The 25,811-nt window shown below is 42.4% G+C and overlaps 1 protein-coding gene across 1 annotated transcript in view; it reads right to left on the minus strand.

Moving 5' to 3' along the window:
* lrp8 (low density lipoprotein receptor-related protein 8, apolipoprotein e receptor) overlaps positions 1 to 25,811 on the minus strand; it is a gene marked incomplete at its 3' end in the record, with an annotated part of 156,971 nt that overhangs the window by 45,780 nt on the left and 85,380 nt on the right. The window contains exon 4 of the mRNA XM_079267212.1: positions 13,099 to 13,227. Within this exon, the coding sequence (XP_079123338.1) occupies positions 13,099 to 13,227 (129 nt within the window). The remainder of the gene's footprint in view (positions 1 to 13,098; positions 13,228 to 25,811) is intronic.

Below are 25,811 nucleotides of genomic sequence, written 5' to 3' on the forward strand. Positions count from 1 at the left end.
AACATCAGCAGCATCCCAGCAGAAGCTCAGGTGGTTTGGGGGTCACGTAGGGTGTTTGTGAAAACAAGTACGGAGCAAAGTTAAAAAGTGATTTTTTAACAACTTTTCATACAAGCAACAAGAGGGTTTTTGTTTACGGAAATTACAAACATATTTTTGCTTCGTCCCGGAGGTTCATGAAGGGTTGAAACACCTTAGTTTCTTTCAATAAAACAGAAAGCTTGGTCAGCCGGGTGTGCTGGCTATAAAGAGCAAGGCTGGGATAAAGAGCCTATTAGTACGGCTCCCACTGGGATATTAAGCTACAAAAAAAAGAGATAGTTTGCTCTCGCTGGCTTTATTTCCACCACAGGAACAGGCAGGTGGCTTGCGGTTTATCAAATTTATGTCTCATGATAAAAACAACTCAAGTCTGAGTTTGAAATTCACAGCAACACAGGCCGTATTAAAGCCATTCTTACACAACAGCTTACACGACGTTCGGGAAGGCATCGATCTTTCGTCTTTCGGTTTTCCCCATCCCTAGATCACAACACATTACAGCTATTAACTTTGTTTCTGTTACACTGACAACAGAAGACTGAAGCCCGATCAATATGGAAACATACTGTATCTGGGGTCACATAGGATCCCACAGACCTGGTGCTCTCTGTTTCAGAGAAGGCGATTACACCTACCCAACCCCCACAGTTCTGCTCTCTGTGCAAGGTATCCGTCACCTGTTCTATGCACCGCCGTTACAAGGAACTTTAAAAGTTGCAGTGCCGTTTGTGCTGGAAGAAAAGTTTCATCTTCCTGTTTTTTGCACTAAAGGAATTCCCCTTTGTGTTGTTTGGTAATACAGAAGATTTCCTTCGAAATCAGATGGTTTAAAATGTATAAACGCTGTACATAAGACATAAGATGGATGGGGAAATCTGCTTTCTTGCTTCTAAATTATTGATGTGATTTGCTTAAAATGCTTTATTTGACATGTATTAGCCCTGAAACTTTTATGAACTTCTGGTATTTGCCCTCTTCCAGGATGAACTCCATATAGAGCAAAAGGGTCACTCCAACTGTGTGATACGTCAGTCCCTTCATCCTATCACCTGGCTGCGTGAAAGCTGACACCCGCCACGGAGACTTTGGTCAATCACTCAGTGAAGACGGTCCATCTGTTAGCACAGGCCAAAACCAATCCTCAGAAACAGAGAAGGGGGAGACTGACGAGGAGGCAGGTGCTCAGAGGAGCACATGGGGTGATGGATCCGTTGATAGATTTGAGAGTAGAAATATCCTTTCCCACCATAAGGGACCCATCCCGAGAACAGCAGGCAGGCCGGTTTAATAGCAAATAAGGGGAATGAGGACAGACGGTCAGATGTGACAGGTAGTATATTACAGCCAACAAACATTGTAATCCAATGTTATGGTGGATTTCAAAATAAAACGATCAGTGATACTTGTTTAAGTAACTTATGATGAATGTCCCAGAAATCCTGTACTAAATCTGACCCAAAAACAAAACAAGTAAGAGTTGAGGGGAATCAGTGTTACACTGCAGAGTTACAGTCTTCCCTGTTAATTAAACACATCCATTCAATAGATTATTCTACCAATTACAATTTCAAATAGGTAATCAGTAATCGGGTACTGATTACATCTTGACAGTAACCTTCCCCACCTGCAGGTGATTGTGTTTAACTCGGGGTCGAAGCTTTCTATCCATCCATCCCCAGACCCTCCACTGGACAGCTAATAGATGGAGCAGAGAGATAGCTCATTCACCTTGATCTGAAGGACTATTGAACTCTCTGCCAGCATGGACCAGTCCAAAGAAAGCAGCTGCAGGCGCACACGCGTAGAGGAAAAGATACGTCATCGCTCCCGAAAACAAATCGAAAAACCTTACTTCAGCTCCTCTTTATTGAGTCACTGGTTTTAATGTTTCTGGAGCGTGGAATCCAATCAGACTCTGGTCTAACATGTCAGCCACTGAGCCGGGGTGTGGGGGCATGTACACGGGTGCACAAGAATACACACAATTTCGCCCACATACATACGCTCAGAAAACCTCAGTTCACCAGGTGTCCCAGCAGGAAAGCAAGCTGACGGATCACAGATCAGCACTAAAAAACAGAAATGGAAAATAAAACATTTACCGGTACTTCGCAGCACTGTGTAAAATGCTGCATTTAACCGTAAACAGAGACACGTCTGCTCTACAATCAGCTGGAAAACAGACGGTAACAGCTGAAGGCATTCTAGTTTGGAGAGTAGGCTTAATGGGCCATATCTTAGACAAGCGACATGTTCATCTACACTGTAAAATATCAATGTGAATGCCTTATCTTTCACACGAGAGCATCAATAAAAAAAACAAATCCGTGTTGAGTCACGCATGCCTTGTACTGTCAGATACACACGGGTAATTGCAAACAAATCGCCATCTATATTCATGAGGAATGATGGGATAAAAAAATAAAAATTCCAAATGAGGGGGGAACAGCCAAAAACCACATCCAACACTTCAGTGCATGTTTTCATCAGGGCTGTGCAGGATGGGTACCCAGTGCCGCAAAACATTACTTCCCCATGGAGCTGGGCAGGGCATCAGACGGTGGAGTTTTGCATCGTTCTGCCTGAGACCGGTGTTGCATGACCCGTCACTTTGCAAACTCCATTTTCCATTGAAAAGCTACCCTGATAAAGCAGAATCCCCCCCCCCCCCCCTCACCAAAACTAAGGCAAAATGTCATCTACTTAGGAAGGCAGAAAAAAAAACCTAAAACACAGAAGAGGCTAAATGCCATTTTCAAAAGAAGTGCTCCAGTATTTAAAACAGAGGGTCTGAGCAGAGGAGCCATGGTGATGCATCATATATTCATATATTTGTGCAAATTATTATCACCGGTACCTTTGTCAGTTTTGTCAGTTTAAGATAATCCTCTTTATGCGCAGTGACAACTTGAAACTAACTATGCATTGCAACATTGCTTCCTAAATAGCAAGCAAGCTCTCTGTCAAGATGCTAGTAATGATGACCCACTTCACCACCTCCACATTGGAAATTTACAGGAATTACATTTTGTTTTAAGGTCAAATTTGTGAGCTATTACTTGATAACGCCTCCTTTTAGAAAAAAAAAAAATGAAAAAATGCCAAAATGATCAGTTTCTTGCACTCCCCAGCATTCAGGCACATCTGTGTGTATTGAGTCAGTATTTTTAGGACACAGCTAATGTAGCGTATGCTGTATGAAGCACCATTACCCTTGATATTAATAAATCAGCAAAAAACGTGAGTGGAAGAAGGGTGCCAGAGGCGTTGGCATCCCAGCGTTTGTAAAAAGGTGGTTGTGTGTTGCACCGGTCTAGAAGTATGAGCCTGCCACTTAGATGGGGATTTAACACTGAGGAGCTTAGGAGGACAGTTTTAGATCATACTTTTGGATACTTTTAGATCAACACATTCTGCAGGAGGGCCCTGTGTGTGTGTGTGTGTGTGTGTGTGTGTGTGTGTGTGTGTGTGTGTGTGTGTGTGTGTGTGTGTGAAGACACACGTAGACAACTTGACATGAAGTCTCTCTCAGGGGGTCTCAAAGTGTGTATCAGTGCTTTGGCTACATTAGACCTTTGAAGCAACAGCTCCGGGTGGGTGGATGGCAGCGCACGCACGCACGCACGCACGCACGCACGCGCACACACACACACACACACACACACACACACCCTAAGCCCTCAGCTCTTCGACTTGCTGTTATATGAAAGTGATCCCCTTTCCCTAATGGAATAGATAGACAGACAGAGGAGAGATGAAATTCAGAATAAGTTTATCACTGACTGACAAACGGAAGGCAGCTTCAGAAGAAACTCACTTTCCAACAGCCTGGCCAAATGAGCTTTACCAGGCACAGAGTCGACACTACATGTTCGGAGCATTGGTTGGAAAGAGTCATCGAATAAATGTGATACAACATGCTGTAGAAATATCATATTACTTGACTTGCTCACTATGACATTATGCAGTATTTTCCTGCTAACGTGTCTGAATGAAACAAAGCAAAGTTCTCAGGGATTCAAACTGATGCCTGCTGATGCAGTGAGCAACTGAGCTGATCACTTTCTACATGACTTATCTTTCAACAATGTTCACCGAAAGTAAAAAGTGCTGAGAGAAAAAAAAGAAAGAAAGGAAATGCAGAGGTAAATATATCTGCAGCCATGAAGGGTGAGCTGTAATCTGATTCTGGATTTGCAATAAACTGAAGCTTCAATCATAGATGTGGGTGCGCATATATTAGCCGACTATAGCCGTCTCGGGTAATCTACGAAGTTGTTGTTGATATCCGTGCTGAGCTTCCTGAATTTATGGTGTTGGCCATTGTTGAAATGGCTTTTAAAATGAACAATCAAAGATGACACCATATAAATAAAACAACGTTTGGATGCTGGCGACACAGAACTTGTTTAGAGACAGAATCCATCTGAAACCCCCAGTGTTTCATTCATGGGTCGAGGGTCTCCCAGCAAACTGCAGTCTAGCTTTGGACGTGATATTTTACAAATTATAATAAATAAATTAACCTTCTGATAAAAAATTCGTAAATTTTTCCGTTCAGTTATGCCAGTTAGATTGTCTTTGCTTAGAGTACAAACATGTCAAGCTGGGTGGGACAAGCCACTGAAAATAAGAGGACATCACTGCAGTGTGACAGTGGAACCCAAGTGAACTAGCAACAGAGAGAAATGGCACAAAATTGACTGAGAGTGAAACTCTCTGTGTAACCTGATTGGTATACAGCAGGGAGAGACTTCGTCTTAACCACCTTTATGATGAGTGTGGACTATGGGGAGTGCGCACACACACACACACCAGGATATTTCAATTGCTCAATCACTATGACATCTGACAGCAGCTTAGACTGGAATATTAACTGCCTCACCAGCAATCACAGATTGAATGTGTGTGTGTGTGTACGAGTGTGTGCAGGTGGTGTGTGACGAATGTCCTTGTGTGTCTCTGTATACATGTACGTGTGTACTGCCATAACATCCATTGTGGATGCCATTGGTCAAAACACATTTCATATTTCAAATAATTGAAGCCATTAAAGGGAGATTGTGACATGACATCACTCTATATCCTTGTGGCTCCCACAGTCTTAAATCTTACCAGTACTCCCACCATGCACAGTACAAATACACACACACACACACACACACACACACACACACACTCACACACACTGCATGCCTGTCTGGAAACTAATTGCATTCCCCGCAATAATTGTGAGGTGGTAAATCTATGAATACATTAAAAATAGGTCATTGTGATTCAGAGAGATGATTACATCGCCACTATAAACATGTAATCCTACGTTTCACCATGATGCTAATGACATAATTACCATTTGAGATGGCCTCATCATGACAACATATTTGTTTCTCATGTTGTTCACCCTCCACAGATAAACCCACGTTTCTGTAACTTGTACCATCCTCTACAAGTTTACTAGAGACATATTTTCACCCTTCTGCCAGTACAGTCTGTCCCTGAAATATCCCACAGAGGTTTCTACGCTAATAAGGTGCGTAACATTTTTGGAACTAAGATTGAACAAACTGATCATTGCAGATAGACTGTATTATAATATACTGTACACAAACAGAATTCATGAAGTTAAAAGAGACACACGTAGACCAGGTAAAAGGTGAGAGTCTGGATGAAAGTACCTCGCTATCTTTAGTCGGTGACGTTTGCAGCGAGCAGTAAATATTACTCCTCTCTTCAGACTGACTCTTGAAAGGAATCTGGCGCGGAAACATTTCGTAACGAGTGCTTCTCGAGGCAAAACTGCAAAATGAATTCCAGTCTTACTGGGGGCTGTTGTTGACAAAATGAATGATGTTAAATTGACAACGTGGCCACATTTGGACAAATGGAGGTAAATTAAGGTCACATTCACTAGATAGGAGCTGGCTGTCACAAGCTACTTACCAGCTGCTAGCTTTGGCACAGCAACTAGCAGTCGAAAGCCATTTAGTATGTTCAAAGTGACCATACTAAATGGAGTATGTGTTCACTATCTTTTCAAATAGAGGAATAAAATAAATCTGGCTTTGAGAATACTCGCTTGCCTGAGGTGGCGTGCTGGTCTGTGACCTGCTACGAAAGCAGCAAAACTAAAAGATCCTTCCGATCTGACTTTTGTCACGTTCTGTTGCATCCCCCTTAGGCTGGAGTTGTGGTTTCACATTGGTCAATTTTCAGACAAGCAGGCTTCCCGGTCATCTCCATGTGATTCTGAGAGAGAGAGTGTGTACGTGTGTGCATGCGCAGGCTAAAGGACGGGTTTTGGGGGTGAAGGAGGAGTGAGTAATGTTCTTCAAGCTGTCTGAGTCTGAAGCAAGTGCAACCGCCTCTGGCTGAGCAACGAGCCCGTTTGTGGGCCGTCGCTCGATCACATTACACCTACGCACACATTGAGAGAAGTCAGAGGATTATAAATGAAGGAGAATGTAATGTGAAGAAACTCTGAGACAAGAGGATACCACTCGATGTCTATGTATGCAGGCACCTCTTCTAGTGGAAACATGAGTAAAGCAAGATAAAAGAGGCAAAAACCTCGAAAAACACAAATGTTCACACACATGCACTCGCATTTCATACTGTATTTTTTTATGTGGGTGGACTCTGCTTCATCCTTTTTGATCTGTTATCAAATAATGGAATAGAGGTTACATTTACTGTAGCCTACAGCGAGCTGGACTCAAGAAGCGATATATTGCATGTGTGTAGATGCCTGGAGGAGGGAATGTGTACTCATGTTTGTTCATGAGTGTACAGGTTGTATCTTACTGTGTTCACTTATGATGTTTCCTCCGTGTAGAAGACACACTTGTATCGTCACGTATGAACACTTAAGACGTGCCACTTTATGCACTCCCCTCCTTCTACTTCCTACCACACACACACACACACACACACACACACACACACACACACACACACACACACACACACACACACACAAGACTCAGGCAGAAGCAAGTGTTCTAACCAGGCGGCAGCCTCCAGTTCTGCCGATAGAAGCCGATGCGGAAGTGTCTTAAGACCTGCATTCTCTCCACTGACCAGCAGGGGGCGACTCCTCTGGTTGCAAAAACAAGTCCTATTGTATGAAAGTCTATGAGAAAGTGACCTGACTTCTCACTTGATTTATTAGCTCAGTAAACATTGTAAGCTAAAATGACACACACACACACATACACACCTCTGCCCCTCTATAAAACACCAACTAACATATCCCTGGTGGGCATCGATCCAGCGGCCGCTTGCTGTAATGTAACACAGCAGCTCAGGCTGATGTGAAAAGAGCAACAGGTCCCCAGGGCGTGCAGGAGACTACCCGTCTCTGTCTGTCTCTCCCTCTGTCTGTCTCTCCCTTTCTGTCCTCGCTGAAAGTGTACGTGGAGCGAGTACTGACTGATTGGATCCAAGTGAAGTAAAGCAAAGACTCACACCAAAAAAAAGATAGCATGTAAAGGCGAAAACAACGCTTTACCAATGCCTTGGACATGAAGACGGCAACATTGTTGACAGTCGAGATGTACAGAATCACTGTGCATCTTTGAATGGCAGAGCTAAAACAAAAACCTGCTGCAGAAAGGATCCAAGTTCAGGTTCACTTTCAAGTTACAAGAGTCTGCTGTCAATGTAAAGTGTTGAACTACACTATGTTGAATGCAAAGACCAGAAACATGAAAATGCACAGATTTGTTCAGAAGTGTGAGTGACAACAAAGATAATATGAAATCTTTCAAACACGAGCCGATTGTAATTCGATGTGTGTTTATGAGGCGCTACTGAAGCATTATTGATCAGCACTCCTCTGTCAGAGGAACATGAAACAACTGCATGGTTTGTTGAAGATTTCAAATGGCAGCAACAGCTTATAAATGAACACAACAAGAGTGTCCTTTGTCTTTAATCGGTCTGTCCAGAGACACAAATTGGGCGGATGTACAGTACAGCATATTCATCATGCATTGCCTCAGACAAAATGTTTAAATTGGAAATCCTTCTTCCCAGGTTGTAATGACACAAACAAGACATATTTAATTCATGTACAATGGGGAATTCATTCCTCACTTGTAGACAATTTAATTAACTCAGCCTCCTACACTCGCACGCATATTTTTGTTTCTATTAACGGCCATTTGTGTTGCATCGAGAGGAAAGAGGAAAATCAATTAATCCTCGTGTCTGTTCTCATTTAGTACACACATGCTGTATTAACTCAGTCCAATTTGATGAAATTAAAAGTTGATTGGTGAGCAGGTAAAGAGCTAAAGAACCCTTTTCAATTATGTTTTGATTTAAAATCAGAAGTTTTACCTAGACACACGCACACACGCACACACACTCTGAAGCATGCAAACACACAGCTAGCAGCGGCTGTGTGCCTAAACAAACACGATTTGACATTAACATAAATGAAAGGCTCATAAACTTTCTTCAGAGGCCTCCTCTAAATGTAATAATGAACATCTCTTCCTGGGGACATGTTTTATTCAACATTTGGATATGCTCAATTAGCCGCCCTAATTAACGCATGTTGTACTCCAGTTGTAGCTGCCACGGGGGCGAGCGATGGAGAGAGAGAGCAGAGGAGGTCAAAGGTGGAGGAAGAAGGTGATGGGGAGGATGGAGAGATGGATTTGAAGGGGGCAGGAGGGAAAGCAGCAGATTTTCAAAAGGGAAGGTTTTTTGTTGTTCGGGGTCAGAAGAGAGAATAAAAGTGTTTGTGGATTGCAGTACTGTTCTTACACACTTTGTACTCTGCAGGGTGAACATTAAAGATGTACAATTGTTTATGAAAACAATCAGCATCCGACAAATCGTTTTTTTTTTAATTTTCTTACCAATTATTTCTGTTGAAGTGGACTCTGAAAACACAGGTCTCTTCCATGGATCAGATCAACTTAATATGCACCACTACCACCTTCATCAGCAAATGATAGATGAAAAGCTGATCTCCACAGGTTATTATAACAGCATCGCCCCAGTAACACACATGTACACTGAAGGCATCAGGCAGGAAATCAATTATCATCAAGACCTCCATGAAATATTTCACAGCTGCATTAACCACTTTATTTCTCACCGCAATGAGGGATGAAGGCTTACACAGGTCGGACAGATGAAAGGCAGCGAAAACAGCACATGATTTCTGATTGAAGGAATGAAAGAGAATAAGAAGAGTAGGTGCCTGTGATGGGCGGGGAAGAGAAGAGAGAAAGCACTCTTGTTCTTAGACAGTTTATATTGTACATCGGAGAGACAGCGATGCTATGTGAACAATAGAAGCGTAATAGGTTACATGAGTAAAACAACAGCGGCTGTTGTTTTCATTCGGCCGTGGCCACCAACTCCCTTATGTGATCACTCTGTGTACTAGTAGCCTACACTCCAACCATTTACGGGCAGGAATGAACGACACAGAGAGAAACAGTCAGAGAAAGTGAGGACCAACGACAGAGGGAACAGCGAATATGAAGAGGAAAAGGGGAGCGGAGACATGTTCCTATCCATTTCAACACACTTTTAGAAATGTAGCATATTTGAAAAACATTCTACATGTTTTGAATCATTTGGCTTATACCAAATACTGTAAATACTAAATATTATATTACCAAAACTGGGCTATTCTGAGAGGTGTTTATTAAGATTTCACAACTTTTGACATGTTAAGGATTATACCAAGCCTGAACTATTTATTCCTATTTCCATTGCTAACCATCTTGATTCAAATACAATCAAGTGTTTTGGACACATGTAAGATGTAATGTAATGTGACCCTATTTCCTTATAAATAACTGCTCATAGACAAAGAAAAAGAGACGACGAGACTGATGAGAAGAAATGATCACAAAGTGGAGATGAACCACGAGGTTTAACACACCTTTAACAGAGTAGAGTAGGCATCACGTGTGCTCACAATGTACCCCCCTGACTGGTGTAGTTAGCTTCTGATAGTAAACCAATATCCAACACACATTATGGTAAAACATTGTATTTAAGATACATGAGAGGGTTTTTGGAGATAGTTGTTGATAGATTATCACGCTGCCCCCTAGGCCTAGGGTATTCAAAGTGATGAGATTGCACAGTTCAAAATCAAAATTAATTAAAATGTGGGCATCATACTTGCTCTCACAAAGACACCTACACACAGATGTATATACAGCCGTTCAGAAATTGTGTGTACATATACATTTAAAGTGGTTTTGTTTTCAATCTAACCGAGCAAATATTACACGCAATCCATATTCTTATAAATAATGCTGTGTGCGCCTGTGTCTGTATGAGTGTGTGTGTGTGTGTGTGTGCGTGCGCCTGTGTCTGTATGAGTGTGTGTGTGTGTGTGTGTTGCAGGTTAGTAATCAATAATGCTGTGGGCCAGATGTTTGCACTGATGAAAATCAATGCCCTTTTTACAGCTTCAGTCCCAGCTGTGAGTATGTAGGCTAGATACAGTAACGTGATGGGAGCGTACAGTATTACTTGTGCAGATGAAGCAAGTTTGTGTGTGTGTGTGTGTGTGTGTGTGTGTGTGTGTGTGTGTGTGTGTGTGTGTGTGCTTTGGTCACAAAGCTGTTCTGTAGGTTTCCTATAACGCATGCTATGCCTTGTATATGAGCATACACAAGGCTTTTTAAAAAGAGTAATTTGGTAAAAATATCTATTATCCAGAAAGGGGACATAAATCTGCGTGACCTTGTTTCTCTTTAGTCTTATTCTGAGATGCTTATGCCTTCTACTCCATGACTAAATGTGTTGTGTGTGTCAACATGCGTGTTTCAGAGTGAGTCAAAGCCCTACTGTACGTGTAAGGTTGAGGTTGCCTTGCGCGAGTATATGTTTTAGAATTCAGTTGACAGAGCACAACCTGTTGTGTAGGACACATCTTGAAAAATACACTTTCAAGATCCATAACTGTTTTTTGTATTTCGTTTAACCCCACTGGCCCAGATCTCCCAGTCTGCAGAGTGGGAGTGTTTTTCCCCTATTTCCAGCTCGTCAAGCATCAGCCAAGAACACGGACAAGATTGAGCGGAGGAAAAACAGACACAGACAATATATATAAATGCATGAAGAGATGAAACATTTGACTTTTTTGGTAGCTATGGAGTGGTCTCACCGACGTCACGATCTCCTTAGTTACGAGGTCGGTCGGCCATGTTGGAGTACATACAGATCCTACATGGCGGCGCGTAAACAAGGAAGTGCGGCGAAAATACCATACTTTGAATCACTGGATAGTGCATCAAAGGTTCGCTACCTGGCCAAATTGAAGGTTATTGGTAACTTGGATCCCTATACGATGAGTGCAGATGGTTTCAGTGCCGATCCTACTTACCTTCCATCGGTAAACTACGCCAACATCTACACGTATCTCGTGAACACCCCCAGTCCTTACACAAAAGACGAGTTGGAGTGCTACAAAGGGCTCGACGCTTATAATCAGTTTGTCAGTGGATGGGTCCGAGACGTCAAAGCAACGGTCGTCGAGAATTCTCATCTCGTCATTGGAAGAGTAAATATATTCAGATCTGGTCCGATATTTAGCAATATTCAATGTTTACTCAGCGCAAACAGACACGTGTGTTTGTTTACATTGTACGTGCATGTCATTGTGTGCGTGTGTGTAGGAATTCACTTTCAACTAACTCCTAACTTCATACCCCCCCACACATATATATATATACATACATATATATATGATCTGACGTTAAACTCATATCAAGCAATGCTGAGGCTGCATCTCTGTGTTTCGCCTGTTGTACACGCTCGACACGTCTCTGGCACCGACTGCTGTCACGGGCCGATGACGCTTCGGTAACCTTCTCATGTCCAAGTTTAATTTATATTTCCTTTATTAAATACTGTTCACAAACGAATTTGTAAATAAAATCACTGACCACTTATAAAGTGATCCGCACATACTCTAGTGTACGCCAAATTCCATTCCTTTATATCTCGAGAGATGCGTGACAGCCATTTCTCGCGACGTCGCTTGGATAGCTCCTTCGTGTCATTTCCTTGATGTGTAATGACCGCTGGCAAACGAAAGAATGATTTCTTGTCTATCAGCTCTGCTGCCACAACCAAAGACAGCACAAAAGTTCACCATGATCGATAGGTTATGCGACTCAGCCGTGCATGCCAGTGGCTTTGTGTGTACTCCAACATGGCCGACAGCTAAACTGTGACGTCACACGAGACCACTCCATTGCGTCGAGGTAAAAATACTCCTGGCTGCACTCTGGACCAGATTTGACCAGAATCTTAAATTGTGACGACCCAGGTGACGGACTAGAAAGCGTACGGAAAACGTTTATACGCATACCTCATATTGGGTAAAAGATATTGGTCACATATCCCTAGATTTTACATTTTTTTAAAGGATTTTTTTAGATCTGAATTTATTTCTGAAACGTGCCTCAATGCTACATTTCTAGAAGTATTATCTTTAGTATAAGTATTATGACTTTAAAGCTTTTCAAAATATATTTCTCCTCTCTGGTTTCCACCTTTGACATCGCAATTTGTGTTCTTCGATTCTTAATTATTTTCTCTGTTCACCTCTGTTGTTACTGTCTCCTTTAAAATCTTTTTACAGTGTAAGAGTTTTTTCAAAATGAAATTTGAACCATTTTAAAAACTGAAATAGCTATTGAAGGACATGTAGCACTCTAAAACAAATGAACAACAAAAGTCCATTCATGTTAAGTTCAGCAGATAATAATATTTGTATTTTGTATCAATCAAATAGAGTACACACCAAACAAATAGTAGTAAATGAGGACTTTGTCCTGAGAACACTAGATTAACCAATGATCATCTGCCAAACTTAGTTTCCAGAAGTAAAGGGACATTTGCATAAGAGGAGTTTACTCAACAGCTTCATATGTAGACTGTTAACTTGAAGGTTTTAGACTTTTTCCCGCAGTGAGGGACGTGAAACCACCGCTGAGTTCCAATAAGGCTGAAAGAAAACCCTCTCTTTCCTGTACAACTCCACATTTCCTCTGCCCACCGCGAGCTTACCTGCGGCGCACTGCTCCTCATCTGCCCCGTTCTCACAGTCCCTCTCTCCATCGCATCGCCATGACAACGAAACACATTTGCTGGCAGCACCTCCGCAATCAAACTTCTCTGGTGGACAGGTCTGTCGGCCTGTTGTGAGGGGACAGAGGTGGAAAACAGCATGGGAGGGAGAGAGAGAGAGAGAGAGCGAGAGGGAGAGAGGGAGAGAGAGGGAGAGAGAGCGAGAGGGAGAGCGAGCGAGAGGGAGAGAGAGGGAGAGAGAGCATGGCAGGGAAGGGAAAATGGATAGCAGATGAAAAAGTTAAGGGGGAACAAATGGAAGAGAAGTGAAGCACAGAGGGATAGAGAACGAAGACAGGCAGAGTGAAATGAGAAAATAAACAGGGAGGAGGCAAGAGATGGAGAGAGAAGGGACAGTCAGTCAATGAAACAGTTTGATAACTTCGTTATCTTGTTGCTCCAATCGATTCTCCCTCAAAGGACTGCAATTAAACTAGACACAGTGACAGAGGAACAAAGAAGCAGCAACACTGTCGGGCACACACAAAGCCAGGAACACACACACACGCACACACACACACTACCCAAACCAAAAGGACACGACACACAGAGACAAGAAAATACACTCAAATCAAGACATGAACCACACACACACACACACACACACACACACACACGCACACACACACTTTTGTATGTAATCATTGCACTGCATATGCCTGGGGTACTTTCTTTAGTTCTAGTTTTTCTTTTTTATTTGAATTAAGCTCAAAGTCACATCTTAAAATGATCTGATTGACTATCCACCTGCCTAAAGGCCAAAGGTTTTCAGATTACAATGATATAAAACTAACAAAATCAGCAAATGCATCAAAGAGCTGCAAACACTGAATGATTGGCATGTTTGCTTGATTAACGATATACATACCGAATTAATAATCAAAATGATTCTAAACCATTGATTGACTAATTGCTTCTACGAAGGCATTGCAAAAATGTAAAACTAAAATACATCACAAAACAGACTGCACACATATAGTGCAGAGTTTTCTTTCACACGGCAAACCTTGTTTAATCAAAAATGTAATTGTTGAGTGTAGAGAGTAAGTGTGCTGCAGTTTGTCAAACATACAAACACTGGGTGTGAGTGAGGAAGTGGTCCCTCTTGGTAAAAGCCCATTACAGCAGAAAAGGCCATTGTTCCTACATGTGTAGCCCGTGGGGTTAGTACAGGGAGAAGAAATACAGCCGTCCAATACATCAACTTTACACTGAGTCCCTGCAGCAAACCCGTCCCTTCTCTCTCTCATACACACTCACACACACTCTAACACCATAGGGACTCCATAGCCCCAGATTACATTACAGCGCTGTGTCAAACTCAAGTCTATCAATTATACATATTTGACCACCAGCATGCTTCTTGGCAACCGGTCTGAGTGTTCGTGTGTGTGTGTGTGTGTTACAGCCACAGATCAATAGTTCCTCTGGGACTTGCCTATTTCAGTCTCATTCTCTATTTATTCATCTTGTATTTCTTTCTTCTTATTTTGAACGGTACTGAGTAAATTGCTGCCATTCAAACGCTGCCCGTCATGGAGGGACGCTGGGGGGTTTCAGCCTTGCCTGTAGCGATTGCCAGGACTTTCTCCAACTGTGCAGTCTAGGTTGCCAGGTTCTACACTGTTGAAAACGTGGCTGTTTGTATTTGATTTGTCCGTGGAACTGGACAGGTTTGGATTATTGCAGTTTGGATTGCTCTTCTCTCCTGTCTTTTGCTGGTGTTGATCTTTTGGATGACCTGGCCTTTAAAGAATAAAAGCCTGCTGTCAATCCCCTTAAAGCGAGCGAGCACAGTGCGTACCAAATATGTGCGAGTGCTAAAACAATGCAGCTATTCTACTGCAATGTATATAAATATCAATGGGAGGTGTGCCAATGTGAGGAAGGATGCTATCGTGAATTGTTTGACATTTGGCTTACTGTTCAATCAATGTAACTGTACTACCGGTATATACTATAGACCAGTGGTCCCCAACCACCGGGCCGCGGACCGGTACCGGGCCGTGGATCATTTGGTACCGGGCCGCACAGAAAGAATAAATATGATATTATTTCCGTTTTATTGATTATCAGAGTCTGAAAGAAGTTTTATTTTGAAAAATGACCGGATTCTCTCGCAATTTCATCCGCCTGTGTCTCTTGACAAGACGCTTGTCTCGGTAACGTGATACGTTACCTCAAAAATTAAGCCCGCAAGCTCGTGAAAATGAGTAAAACACTTTTGGAGAGCTTCTTTGCAAAGAGAAAAGGTCACTAAGGAGACAGAAGAAGAGCTACAACTTCCAAGAAGGCTTCATTTAACAGACAATATCAGGACTCTAATTAAATATCAGGAGTAATTCTGACGCGCTAAACCCGCTCTGCAGAATATGTGGAGACATTGGAAGATCAGCTGCTGGAGATTGTAAATGACGGTGGCCTTAAAAGTATGTTTGAGACAACAACTCTGCTGGTGTTATCAAGGCTGAATATCCTGAGATCGCCACTAAAGCACTGAAAACCCTGCTTCCATTTCACACATCCTCTTTGTGAAGCGGGATGTTCTGCAGTGACGGCAATCAAAATAAAACGGAGTAGACTGGACATCAGGAACAGACTTCGGGTGTCAGTGTCTCCATTACTCCAGATGGGACCGTCTCGTTGCAGAGAAACAAGCTCAGGGCTCCACTGATTCAGCGTTATTGTGAGTTGCATTTATTTATGCATTTTATATTTGTTTTCATGCCGATCGTATCATTTTATTTCGTCGTGTTTTCCCGCCACACCTTGAAGGCCGGTCCGTGAAAATATTGTCTTACATGAAACCGGTCCGTGGTGCAAAAAAGGTTGGGGACCAGTGCTATAGACAACACTGGTCTGATGTGTGTTTGTGTCGGACAGCAGAGTCCAAGGGCTACCGTCTCTCTCACTCTAATATGAACCCACGCAGAAATACCAACCCCCAGGGGTGCCGTCCACTGAGTCTGTGATTGACAGCTGGGCTAAAAGGGTGTAATTTGTCTGACTGACCATTTCAGGCCCTGGTAGCCGAGAAGGGCGGAGTCATGGATCAGCTGCCAATCAAATGACTGAATACGGACAAGAAAGAACAAGAGACAACTTCATTGACATTGATTTTGACAAAATCAATTTTATGATTTTCATCCCAAGAGGAATAATGTTCACAAAATGAAAAGGACACTTTCAATGTTCTACTATGATTATATGTTTAAATAATATTTTGTAACTATTATTGTCTACTCAGCTGCTCTCTTGCCTTTGATATTATACAACAGCATCTCTACCCAAACATTCACAATGTCTATGAAACGTGTTTCTGTTTGCTGCCTCAGTCAGCCAGAGTATTGCAGACCATTCACAGAGAAGAGTGGTAGTTGCTAACAAAGAGATGCAGGCACTAAAGAGCGTTGATGGACTTATCGAGAGTCAGCTGGGGACACATCTGTGCCTGCAGAACATTGCAGACTGTGATCATATTCCAGGTCAAGTGCAATATCGACTGCCACTCTCTCACCGCAGAAAACTTTGTGAAGGTTGCATCCCTACAAAGTGTTTAGAGACGCAACTCAAAAACGACTATGGCGCAACTTTGTACAGACGCATATAGGTTTCTTTCTTGAGAACACAACTGTACATACACATGTTCATGGCAGGCACACTTACATGTATACTTAAATCCTTTTCTCAGCTTGCCAGTCATAGGCTTAACTGAATTCACTATCAATTTGACTTTGTGTTGAATTCATATTTCATGGGCTTATAAAACCCCGAGGGGCAAAGAGGCAAACACTGGGCTGTTAGCATCCCGCTAACTCGCTCGCTGCCAAGGCCTACAGGGAATAAGAGCTGAGCAGCTGATGTTGGCCCTCGTGCTCCAGTGGAGCTGCTTAGTGGTGAGCAATGAGAGATGGTGGTTGAACACGGTCGCTCCCAGGTGGGTGTAAACCAAGCATGTACCCTCAATAGGCAACGCCGGACACACACCAACGGCTACCTCACCCTTAACCAGCTCACAGTCAAGCACCATCTTGTGCAAAGGAACAGGGAGACCCTTCAACCCCATCCCACGACTGAGAACACTGTCGCCAGTATCAGTCTCCTCAGACAAAGGCAAAACAGAGTCAATGATATACGAATCATAGGCACCTGTATCCCTCAAGATTTTTATCGGGACCTTTACCGCGCTTCCCAAAAGTGACACAAATCCGCCTCGAATGAAAGGAGCATAAGCTGCCAAAACCCCCAGGTCACAAGACTGAGATGTAAGCCCCTCAACAACACAACAGTCTTCAACCGTAGCAGCACAAGCAGCAGGCCTAACATTAGGTCTTACATCCCTTAGTCTAGCCTGTAACGTAGGACACTCTGCCTTCCAATGTCCTTCCTCCCGACAATAATTACAGGCATTACTATTGTCAAATCTGCCACCTGTTCCAAAGTCAGACTTAAAAACTCCCCCCTTCCTTGAACGCATCTCCTGCAAAACCGCATCAGAACCACTTCCCCGCACACCAAAACCATCGCGAGCCACAGAACACTCTGTGCTCTTATGGAGCAACACGTATTCATCAGCTGATACGGCCGCATTAGCAGCAGTTGCGCTTCCTCGTTCAATGACATATGTCGCAACACGATCTGGAAGGACATTTTTAAACCGCTCCAAAATCATTAAATCATACAGATGCTCAAAAGTATCTTTGTCCAGAGCAGTCAACCATCGCTTAAAGTGCGTTGCCATGTCTCTTACCAGCTCCACATAGGTTTGACCACTTCTTTTCTCCGAGGATCTAAAATGCTGGCGATACGCCTCTGGCACCAGCTCATACACTTTAAGCACCGCAGACTTTACTTTAGAATACCTCGAGCGATCCTCCAGACTCAAAGAGGAATACGCTTCCTGTGCTTTCCCTGAGAGGACACACTGAAGCATAAGCGCACAGTCCGCATCGAGCCACTTTCTAGCTTTAGCTACCCGTTCAAACAGCACGACCAAGGTGTCCGTTTGGTTCGGCTGTGTGCACCAACGTGGTTTTGCTCAGTGGATGATCGTTGTAAATCGTTGAAATGTCTGAGGTTGAGGCGTTCATTGCCGCTCCATCTCAGGAGTCCCTGGATATATGCACAAGAGAGCAGTTGCTCTTGATTGCAGATCATTATTTAGTGGTGGTTGTAGGTGATAAACGCATCAAGGAGAACATTAAATATGCTATAAAAGCAAAATTGACCGAATTAGGAATTATATCGGGTCATCGTCAATTCCTACTGCTGTATCATTTCAGACTCATGGACTAACCTTTGAACAACAGAAGGAGATTTTGCTGTTGCAGATGGAACATGACAAAAGTAAACATGAATTGGAAATCAGAAAACAGATAGAAGGAGAGTAAACCCGCCCCGAGCAAGGCTAGAGCAGGGTTTTATGCCCTCCCTGTTCCTGGACCAGGTGCTCCGCATCAGGTAATCTGCTCTCTAGGGACAGAGGGACAAAAGCATACTTGCAGTGATTAGAGACGGGGGCCGTCACATGGTGGTTGAACACGGTGGCTCCCAGGTGGGTGTAAACCAAGCATGTGATGTTAGTGAATGCATCCAGGTTATATAGAGGTAAAGCAAAAATGAAACAAACACTATTGGTTGCATCAGGTCATACCTTAACTTCAAGTTCTGTGACTTATACAGGCATATTAGCCCCAAAAATAGTCAGCCCTGTGCCTTCTTATTGGCAACATTTGCAGATATAATTAACTGTCCCATGGGGAATTTGCCGGTCAGCATTTGCGGCGGTTTTTCTCAGTACGACACTGTATTACAAAGTGGCAGGGCATAAGAAAGGACACATACATTGCTTTCATGTAATTTTAGTTCTGTTAAATAGAGCAGAATTTAGCGAACTAAAACAGCGAATAAGTAAAGGAATCAGGTTTCTCTAATATGCATGCGACATGGCTACTATGATGAATCGAGATGGAGAGGACGTTGCCGTGAAAAGAAGCAGGGTGATAATGCATCATTATTACAATGAAGAAAGGGAAGGTACTCCAAAGTGCTGTTATTCTAGTTATGCTTTGTGTTTGTCTTGAATACATGAAAACACAGTGAAGGGATGATCTTCTGCTTTTGATGCAGCACAAGACATTATGCAGTTCGCTAAAAGTTGCAAACTAGTCACTAAACAACCATAAGATCTCATTCAAGCTGCATGAATACAAGTTTGCATTACATTTGCATTTGGCTGCAATTTGAGGATTTAGTCAGTTTATTGATATGAAGCAGGCTGTGCATATATAAATTACATCTTAAGTGAGATTATATAGTGTTATCAGATTTCATTTTGAGAAAAAAGTTGTCCTTTTCTTAGTAGTTTGGAATTTGTGCAGTGAAATTTAAATAAGCATTGCTGTTCCTGGGGTCAGAAAACTCATTTGGCACATAGGGGACCATGCAGTCTTGTAATTTAAACAAGTCCACAACCAGAAGTGGCACAGACTTGTTATTCCCCTCACATGGCCTGCCTAAATCTCCATTATGAGCATATAGGGGTGGACTGAGCAAGGCGCTGTATGCTAATGAAGTTTTGATTAACTACCTTCTTAATTTCCCTTCACAAGGAGGGTGGGGATCAGAGCACTGTAGCGCTGCATCGCGTCCACTCTCTAGCTGCCTGCCTAGCATCAAAGCTATAGCCTCCCAGGTGATTGATTCAGACGGCTCCTAGCCCCGCAGGCTAACACTAAGGTCATTTATTTATCATGAGGTGTGTGAATGAGGCCGGGAGGTAATGAGTCATTCTTAAGTCACAGTCTGCCACAGTGAGACACCACGTCAAAACAAAAAGGGGCATGGGAGGAGCGTATGTGATAATATGGCACAAGCTGAATGGAAGCTTTCGGATGATTTACCCTGTACCGGCATTAAGCATTAGAGTCGCATGAATTTAAAATGCTTAAAGCTACACTGAATTCCCCCGCACCCCAGGCAGCACAGAGCTGATTGATGAGGTACTATGCTTTTTACGTCTTTTTATGCAAACACCTGAGAACCATGTCTCATCACGGTGGTGGAGTATTATGAATGCTCGAATACTCTCTGCACCGCTGTGAATACCAATTGGCTCCACGTGTATTCCAAAGAGAAATGCATACTGTGACGGCCCCCGTCTCTAATCACTGCAAGTATGCTTTTGTCCCTCTGTCCCTAGAGAGCAGATTACCTGATGCGGAGCACCTGGTCCAGGAACAGGGAGGGCATAAAACCCTGCTCTAGCGTTGCTCGGGGCGGGTTTGCTCTCCGGCGTACGTGGAGGGTTCCCAGCCAGTTGCTGCCGGTTATTTCGGTTTTGGTTTCGCTGACAACACTCACACTTCATCCCACACGCATCCACGTTTTTGTCATGGCCTAAGAGCCGGGTTATGACAATACCATATATTTAAGGCCGTTATAATAAAGACATGCAATAGCACACACTTTTTGTCTTTTTACTTTGTTTACTATCAACTTGTGAGAATCTCTACAAACTCAACATAATTGACCACAAATAATGATTGTAATAACATATGTACGTAAAAGAGACCGCGGACATGGAACCTGTTTCTTGCATGTGTCTGACACCTTACCATTTAAGTCTAACTGACTGTAGATAACAGCTGATCGTCTGTGAAATAGCATAATTAAACTCAAGTTTCAGCCATGTGTTTGCACTGTAAATTAGTGAGTGGCTGTTTGAGAACAGTAAAATGTTATCGCTTGGCTACTAAAAACAGGGCCAAGGCATCCCTCGAATCAATACACAAGCGTGTACTGGCAGGAGTCAGTCTACTTATATTGGTGACCATATAATATTTCAGCCATTTCATTTCAGACAATTCAATTTATGCCAGGCAACTACAGTTTTTCTCGATTGCTAAGACACATTTCTTGAAACGGTCACCCATTCTCTCAAGACTGTAAACACAAAACCTCATCTTCAAGCACTATTTACAAAACCTCTGAATCCTCTTGCAAAATGAAACTTTCGCCTCAAAACAGTTTTACCTGTGCTCAAAATCAAACACTGCTCTCAAATCATAAACAAAGTGATCAAAATAATATACACTGTCAAGCAGTCAGTAAACAACACACCAATAAATAGAAAGCACATTGTTCAAAACATATAGTTCTCAGGGAGAAGTCGATTTTTAATCTCAAAACAAATTTCATATGAACGAAAACATGTTCTGTTACAGTCGCTCAAAATTGATCAGAAATTACTCCTGTGCTTTGCTCTTTGCAATTTATTTTGTTCTTCCTCCTCCTTGTACCCCTATTTTTACAGTACTGTACCCTGCATCTCACAAACGTGTCCTTTGTCTCTGTGATACTGGAATTCTTGTTCTTTCTTGATATGAACCTGCAACCAGTAACATGGTCTATGACTGTTGCTCGAATTTCATCAGATATTTCCACTCTTTGTCTTCCTCTTCCTCTTTCTTGCCCTCCTCCTCGTCGCCCACCTCGCATACGCACTTGTCCTCGTCCTCTCACATTGTTTCTTCTATCCATTCTCAGACTTTCTCCTTCCCACCTTCAACCACCTCTTTGCTCTCTGAACTGGCTTATATTGGTTGTGTCACATCATTTGATACAAGTGAAATCAATTTTGAGTGATTGTGTTTAATCAATGACATGTGTTCTCTATTTGTATTTGATTGTTGCCACTTGTGTTTACCAGTATGGATGACATGTGCATTAGAGTGCAGAATGTGTTTTGAGACTGAGAATGTGTTTAGAGTTTTGCTGAAAAGTCTAAGTGAGATCTGCAAATTGTGTTTTACCATGTGACACAGTTTAAGGTATTGACAACAGACTGCACAATCAGCTAAATGAGTTCAGGCAACTGAGAACTTTGTTCAGCCAATGGGTTTTAGTGTTTTAGCAATTGAGAAAAACAGTAACATCGACATGTCACAAACCACTTCCTGTATTTTTAGACTCGGTCACCTGGATTAACTTGGAATCATGAACAATAAATGAGGGAGGGGAGAAAATAGAGGACTGATATAGATGGGAAAGAAAGAGGGAATAATAAGGCAGATAAGAAGAAGGAAATAAGAGTGAGATGTAAAAGTGGGAGGTGGGGTCATGTATTGGTCACTGAATGGAGAATATCAATGCAGGGAAAAACTGGGACCGAGGCAATTAGAGGAAGCTACTCCAGAGACACACTCGAAGAGAGAGAGCGAGAGAGAGAGCGAGAGAGAGAGAGAGAGAGAGAGAGAGCGAGAGAGGTAGCGGTATTGGGATGGAATCGTGTGACCTCCTGAGTGCCTGCTGTACAAATGCACACATACACAGGAAACGCTCATCTGGTCACTCGTTTATTCAGCTCTAGAAACACTTCCACCAACTCTACACCAAGTGACCCAGATACATAAGCATGTAGATGCACACAAATGTAAATAGATGTAGTGCAGATGTGTGCGCTGTAGTCCATTTAGAGATGTGCACTGGGTTGCATGTTACTAGTCCTTAATACATTTGTTGTTCTAATTTCAGTGTCTGCAATTTCATTCAAATAAAAGGGGATATGGTAGAGTGAAAAGTTGATCTCTTTAAATCCTGCAGTATGAATGAAACGCTTCACCGTGCCGTGACCTTTAAAAAGAAGAAGAAGAAACCAACGGAGTAGACAAAGGACAGGAGGCAGGGGAGCCTTACGCTCACAGAGCTCTTATGCATCAATGATTCATACAAGACCAGAGATGTATGGATCAGCCAGTTATTCGGCTTGTAAGGACTTTGCAGGTCTAATGCTGGCTTCGTCGGTTGCTGTGGGGGTAATATCGCCATGGTGATGCTCATTACCCTAACCTCATTCTAAACAGTGGTCTTATTTTCACAGGCTTGTTAATGTACGTTTAGGGCCATAATGGCTGGTGTGTGTGTGTGTGTGTGTGTGTGTGTGTGTGTGTGTGTGTGTGTGTGTGTGTGTGTGTGTGTGTGTGTGTGTGTGTGTGTGTGTGTGTGTGTGTGCCCATCATGTATAAACAATGGCGTAGTAGGACCATTAGGTGGCCCGGAGAGGGGGGGGGGGGGGGGTATCCAGAGAAAAACTTCAGAATCGCCAAGATTTATGTTTTCAATATCCGAGAAAAAAACTTGGATTAGAAGATTAGAGTGGTAAATCTAAAATAGAAAAAAAAACTCAGAGATGTACGACAATGTTCTCTGAGATTAGGCTGGTAAATTTAAGGAGAATTGTTTTTAGCATGGAACCACATCGCTTCACTTTGCAAGGTTGGATCAACTCCATCACACCACAGACGCCGCTGCTTGCCGTGCATTCTTCCTGCGGTGGATGAACTCATCAAATTATACTTTGCAATCAGATTTAGCCACAAGAAAAACACTTTAGCCCAGAATCACCGCGTCATCACGAGCATCCAGACGTGAATTGGGCCTCTTCAGAAGAAAACATAGTGGTTTGGATGAGGCGATAAGCTTTCGTGAATCAGGAACTGCAATGCAATAGAGACGGAAGAATATCGCCATGTTCCATACTGTTGCACCTCCACCATGTTTACCGGTGGCATCTGTGGTGTGATGAGTGTGATCCAACCTTGCAAAGTGAAGGCATGTGATTCCTTGAAAAAAGAACTGAATACACACATCACTTCTTTCCCTGACCTTTACTGCCGCTACAGTGACCTCTGGTCAGGCAATATAGAACCGTTCCTTTCTTATAAATATGCACATTAGAGCCAGAACAAAGTTAAATTAATCCATTTGTCGATCAACAGAAATATCATCAACTATTTTGACAATTATGTAATCGTTTCATTGGTTCCTGCTTCCCAGATGACAGGATTTGTGGCTTTTCTTTTTCATTAGATTAGATTATTTGATTCGATTAGAAAACTTTATTAATCCCCAGTGGGGAAACACATCTGCCACCCACAACTCATACAGACAACAATAGACACAGTCCACAACAGACAAAAATACATTACAAAGAATAAATAATGCCAGAAAATGCCTTATGAAACATGACTGACATCAGAAAGATAAAAACCTCTAAAGGTGCTCATGTATCGTTGTGAACTGAATATCTCTAGGATGTTGTAATGGACATTATTATTACATTGCATAGACTAAATGATTCAGCAATTCATCAAAAGGAATCTGCAGATGAATCGACAATGAAACTAATCATAAGCCGTATTACAAACGTGTTCCTGTGTTCAGTGGTTTGCCTCCCTCATACTGTGCAGTGATAACAGTTTGATTTAACAATGCTGAATCCACTGTAGGTACGCTTTGAAGAAAAAACACAAAATCCATCACTGTACTTCACACAGTTTCTAAAAAGGCAAGCTTTCCTCCTTTAAATGAACCGCCCCCACAATGCATCATTTGACACAAAGCGTGCATCAGAGCGAAAGTGTGAGCTGCCAAGAAAATGGACAAAACAAGTCGGTGAACCCGCATGACATGCAGATCTAACTTCAAAGGTCAATGACAGTTCTTTACCATTCCAGTGTCAACTCAGTCTACAAAGCAACGCATCAATGTGCAGGAGAGGAATGCTTCATCCAGCGTACACTCACTTCATGGTCAAAATGACTTGAATAAGTGTGTGTTTGTGTGTAAGTGCACGCACTGCACAGTATAGGCATTACTGTATGCATGAGTCAATGTAGGGATTGGTTTGCATGTGTATGTACTGTAAGTGTGAGGATGGTTACATATATTTTTGTATGCATGACTGAGCGCGTGTTTGGTTGTTTGTAAGCATGTGTGCATAATATATATATATATATATATATATATATATATATATATATATATATATATATGTGTGAATGCACGAGCGTGTGTGTTTTGCATATCCTCTGAGAATTGGAAAAGTGACAAAGGCGATGGAATGGGAGGGAGTTAAAATGGGAGGGACATTTTTTCAGGATAACTTTCATGTAAAAAATACCAATGATGTAATTTGAATTTAGTTTTCACCATAACTTGATTAAGAGGTAAAATCTTTGAGGATAATTTGGCTGCAAATTTACTACACCAACTACCAAAACTAGTTTTAAATATATCGGAAGATCTCCAAAGATAATGCTGTGTATGATATTATAACAATGTCCTTTTTCACACTTTTTTGTGTACTTTCGTGACTCTGAAGTTTGGTTCAGTTGGACGACCCCTTAGCACTGAATGTAAATGAGCAGTTTGGACTTGGAAGCTAAAGCTGTAGCACCAATTACACCCCCCCCCCCCCCCCCGTTGTCCTTCAGATGTGAAATCCAATTTACAGAAAGGGCGTATGTGGTTAATATCAGATTACATTTTAAATGAAGGTTAGTGTTGATTAGTGGCTTTCATTGGAACACTGATCTCCTATTACTGCAGCCCCGATGTAGTGAGAGGGGGGGGGGGGGGGGGGGAGTATATGCTGGAGAGGGAAGGATCAAAGTCAAGAGAAAGGAGAGAAATGATCAGAGAGCAACTGCAGGGATAAGAGAAAGTCGTGGGATGGCAACAAAACAAGAGGAAATGAAAATAAAAGCCATGTAGCATTAAACAAAACAATCACAGGGAGCTTGTGACGAGTCGAAAGTTCAAAGACGATTCTCATAGCAGACTTCATGCAGATTCAGAACATTTGAAAAGTC

The sequence above is a fragment of the Melanostigma gelatinosum genome (genome assembly GCF_949748355.1).
Source record: "Melanostigma gelatinosum genome assembly, chromosome: 4".
NCBI lineage: Eukaryota > Metazoa > Chordata > Actinopteri > Perciformes > Zoarcidae > Melanostigma > Melanostigma gelatinosum.